At 36.4% G+C, this 4,127-nt stretch overlaps 1 protein-coding gene across 1 annotated transcript; it reads left to right on the top strand.

Annotated features, from left to right (window-relative positions):
- Positions 1-412: 412 nt before the first annotated feature.
- Positions 413-3,708, top strand: LOC137985401 (QRFP-like peptide receptor). The gene is made up of 3 exons (XM_068833022.1): positions 413-622; positions 1,772-1,836; positions 2,513-3,708. The coding sequence occupies exon 3, from the start codon at positions 2,513-2,515 to the stop codon at positions 3,497-3,499; it is 987 nt and encodes a 328-aa protein (XP_068689123.1). The 5' UTR covers positions 413-622; positions 1,772-1,836; the 3' UTR covers positions 3,500-3,708.
- The last annotated feature ends 419 nt before the right edge of the window (positions 3,709-4,127 follow it).

Below are 4,127 nucleotides of genomic sequence, written 5' to 3'. Positions count from 1 at the left end.
GAATGTACTTTCATTACCTCATTACATATAACTTGAAAGCCAGCAACAGTTAGTTATTTTGTAAAATGCCGACGATCAATAAAATGACCCTGTGGAGGCGTTATTGTCCCATGCTGGACAGGTGATCACGTTTGTGAATTAACCTTACTTTAAACTTCTTCCTCTCGGGTTCCATCTTCTATAGCAAATTTTCATGCAGCGCAATTACGCAAGCTTAAGAAACAGCTAGTAAACTCGAATACGTTTTCTTGGAATAAAAATATATATCGGCTTTTATTCATAGAAGTCGAGGTACGTAACTTAACTTACACTACTATTTTTTTCCACTTAAATGGTTCGCGTGAGGGCGAAGCGCAATGACGTCACTGAATTTAATAGAAAAAATAAAAAGGTGTCGTAGCTTGCACTTTGGAGTGTAAGACAAGGTTGATGACATATTGCCCAAGACGAAAACTGAAAGGGGTGTATCCAAGGTTAATAATTTAGCGTCTTCAGTAAAAGCAAGCATTGTACTTTATTTGCCCTGCTTTGAAAGTCTTTTCTCCAGTTGATATTGAGTTTTTGCAGAAACCGGTTTCCTGTTACCATATTGGCTGGCATTTGTTAAAAAAGGGAACAAAAGGTTGGTATCTTACTTTATTTACTTGTTTTTGAACAAACGGTAAATAAAATTTAAACTAACTTTAAATGACAATAAAATTAAGAAGAACAGGATAACTATATTCGTGCAATGCTGTAACAGTTTGTCTAGTTTCCCCATTCGTTGTCTTCTCTTTCGTTTTTCTTCTCTTTCATCTCCTTTTATTCTTTATTTTCATCGGTACACTAAGGCATTTTTTATCGACATTTCAAATTTCAAACTTTAAGAAATGTTAAAATTTTTTTCATTCGCTTTTCGTAACTTAATTTGCGCTTTATTCTCTTGTTCTAAAACCGTATTGTCTTTGGTCGGATTTTTAAGCTAATACTTTAGTCTGCTATTGTTTCAAAATTGTATATATGTTGTCGGTCAAATCCGTTCTCAGGTTGAATCCGTTTTTACCTTATAGGTTAAATTCGTGATCCTCATTTTACCTAGGTTGAGTATGCACTCTACCTAGTTAGCATTGAAAACACCAGTACCTTCCTTCAAGCTCTGTCTTACGCATCTCAACACATCTTCTTAATGTTTCATATTATATCATCTTATCGGCTTCTGCATTCATACACTGAATCGATTTAGTCTCAACATTACAACAAAGTTAGGGAACAAAGAACCGTACTGTGTACTTAACCGGTGATCGAGCACGGACCTTCCAGATCAATAGTCCTGTCTTCACCACTACAGTACGACGACGAACATGTGCAACCCCACACAGTTCTTTTCATAAATTACTTTTGTGTAAGTCAATTGATATCTATGTATAAAAACCAACTCTAATTCAAACCTGACCTTAATTTTCCTCTAGGATTAATTTAGGCTTCAAAAAAGTTTCTTCAATCCATCTGAGTGCGTATTCAATCTTTGGAAAATAAAGATCACCAATTTAACCCAAGTTAAAACGAATTCAACCTGAGAACGGATTTTACCGGCAAGATATGAGGGGAATTTTATGATCTTGAACTTGGACTTGAACATTTAAAAGACTCGACAAATAAAAAGTGTAGTCTATATGTATCAGATTATTGGCACATATTGTTTGAAGAAAAGAGCCAAGTTTCTCGAAACCTATACATAGTAAAAACATTTCGATTTCCGCTCTTTGACAAACGTGTATTTTCGGTGTTTTAGTTAACGGGACGTAGAACAGCATTGAAGTATTTTGGATAGATTATAAAGAACCTACAAGGAAAAAGGTAAGCAAAAGTCAATGATTTTGTATGAAAACAAATTTAGAAATGTGTGCATAGGGTTGAAACATAGGCTGTTTCCTCAACAATGTCTTCTCAAAGATAACGTCCACTTGTGGATCAATATTCAGACTTATCAACTCAAGCCTTTGTGCTCGATGTCAATGTGCCACTCAGAGGCCGCTTTTATTGGTTCTCTCTGTGTTACTTCATTTTCAGCTGGTTTATCAAACGATCATGATAAGAAACATTTAAGCACGGAATGTTACTAATACGAAGTGCATTCGTTCATCACTTTAAAGCGAAATTGCGTCTATACGAATAATCACGATGTTTTTGTGCAATTTGGGACAAACAAAACTTGTAAGGTTTTTAAAAACTAACTAAACTGCAAGAGCCCAGAGGTCTTAAATTGATCAGTGTTTAATTGTTTTTCAAATTCTACGAAAAGAAAATTGTGGCTATTTATTGATAATACACAGGAAGAAAATTAAAAGAAAAGTTATGATAATTGTGCAGAAGACTCACCTTTTATTGGCCAATCAGAATGCTTGGTTTTTACCTTTTTTTACTGAATCACCTCTTTCCTCTCTTTTGTATTGCGTTACCTAAAAATTGCATTTCTCTTAGCCAATCACAAACTATCCTAATGTTCTAATCGTCGTTTTCTTTCTTAACGTAGATGGCCAATGATTCTCATCACCAAAACAGAACAGTTACTCGAAATCTCGAGCCCTTTTCTTCATCTGAGTGCCTTGCCTGGCTGACAGTACTTAACATCGAAGCTGTTGCTATAGTGACCATGAATGCCCTTACAATCATTATTTACCTGAAAGAGCGAATGCTTCACAAGCGTAGCATGTACCTGGTGATCAGCCTGGCGGTTGCAGACATGTTTGCTGCATACAACGTGATCTTACAAAGTTTGTTATTGGGTAACTATTGTAACTTGTGGAAGATTAACCTGTTCAGGAGCATTGAGATCACCATAGTTATTTCCAGTTTGAGTTATTTCTTTCCGCTAGCCTGTCTAACAAACCTTGCTGCTATTTCTTTGGAACGGATGGACGCAACTTTTCGTCCATTCAAGCATCGCCTCCTGAAAAAGAAGATATTTGGAGCAGCTATTGCGGGTGTTTGGTTTACAGCTGCCCTGCCTATAGCTATCACTTTTTCAACACTTTTCTTGGGCCGCTCAGATAACACTAATGTTTCTCCATTGCAAGCATCATACTACTTATTTCTATTTTGTTGCCCTTTTATCATCGTTGTTTCTTACACGTCCATCACTATTAAAGTTTACTGTGGAACGTATCCTCAGCATCATGGTACAATCAGAAGAGAAAGAAAACTGACCAAGACATTGTTCATTGTAATAATTGTATCGTTAATACTAGTGATGCCATTTACTATTTTCTGCTTTCTTTTTCATGTTACTTCAGGCGAAATGGTTGAAACCATTTCTCATGAAACACGGTCGCATTTAGCACTATCCTTAGAGTGCTTATTTTACGGAAACTCTCTTATAAATCCATTGTTATATGCATTAAAAATGCCAGAGTTCAAAAGAGCTCTGTTTTTATTATTGCGTTGTAGATATCGCTCGGAGCCTGTTCAGGTTTTTGCTCTTAATGACTTGAAAGTTGTGAGATTTCACTCAGTTAACTGATGAATATGCATTTACCAAGTATGTAAAAACTGAGGGTTTTAAATTTCCGTGCGACTTTCCTCTTTGTTTTTAATTGGAAACACTTTATTGAAGCTAATGTATAAGAATATCTGTCGAAATGCATGCATGATAAGATTGATCCATTGAAATATATTAAAGTTTGTAAGGAGTTGTTTGCTCTGTTTTAGCTTATGTTTTTTAGTTCGATAGTCACGTTTGCGATAAAGTACTAACTTTCTCAGACTACACTGAATTTCGAGATAAATAAAGTTGATGAATGTATTTGTGTCACAGTGTCAAATGCTTTGGAGAGCTGCATGATGCGAACAAAAACAGGCGCGCGAGAAATGGACACGCAAAATTGCTGAGCACGCGTTCGACGTCATCAAACTTTAGACACGTGGCAAGACTTAAGATTGAATACGCACTCAGATGGATTAAAGAAACTCGTTTGGAGCCCAGCTTAAGCGTTGAGAAAAATTAGCTCCATGCTAGGATTAGTTTTGGTTGTTGTAAGGTAAAGTCTCTGCTTACGAGGCAGAAGGCCCATCAGGCCGGCACTTATCTCCGATTTTCGTAGCATGAAGCGACTAGGAGTATTTCTACTCCCCGCCTGCTAGTCCATCGC

This window comes from Montipora foliosa, chromosome 14 (assembly GCF_036669935.1).
Source record: "Montipora foliosa isolate CH-2021 chromosome 14, ASM3666993v2, whole genome shotgun sequence".
Classification (NCBI taxonomy): Eukaryota; Metazoa; Cnidaria; class Anthozoa; order Scleractinia; family Acroporidae; genus Montipora; species Montipora foliosa.
This window is presented reverse-complemented; position numbering and strand designations above follow the sequence as displayed.

Bases quoted from the DNA above. Each gene is read 5' to 3' on its own strand.
- LOC137985401 (XM_068833022.1), top strand. From the start codon at position 2,513: ATGGCCAATGATTCTCATCACCAAAACAGAACAGTTACTCGAAATCTC.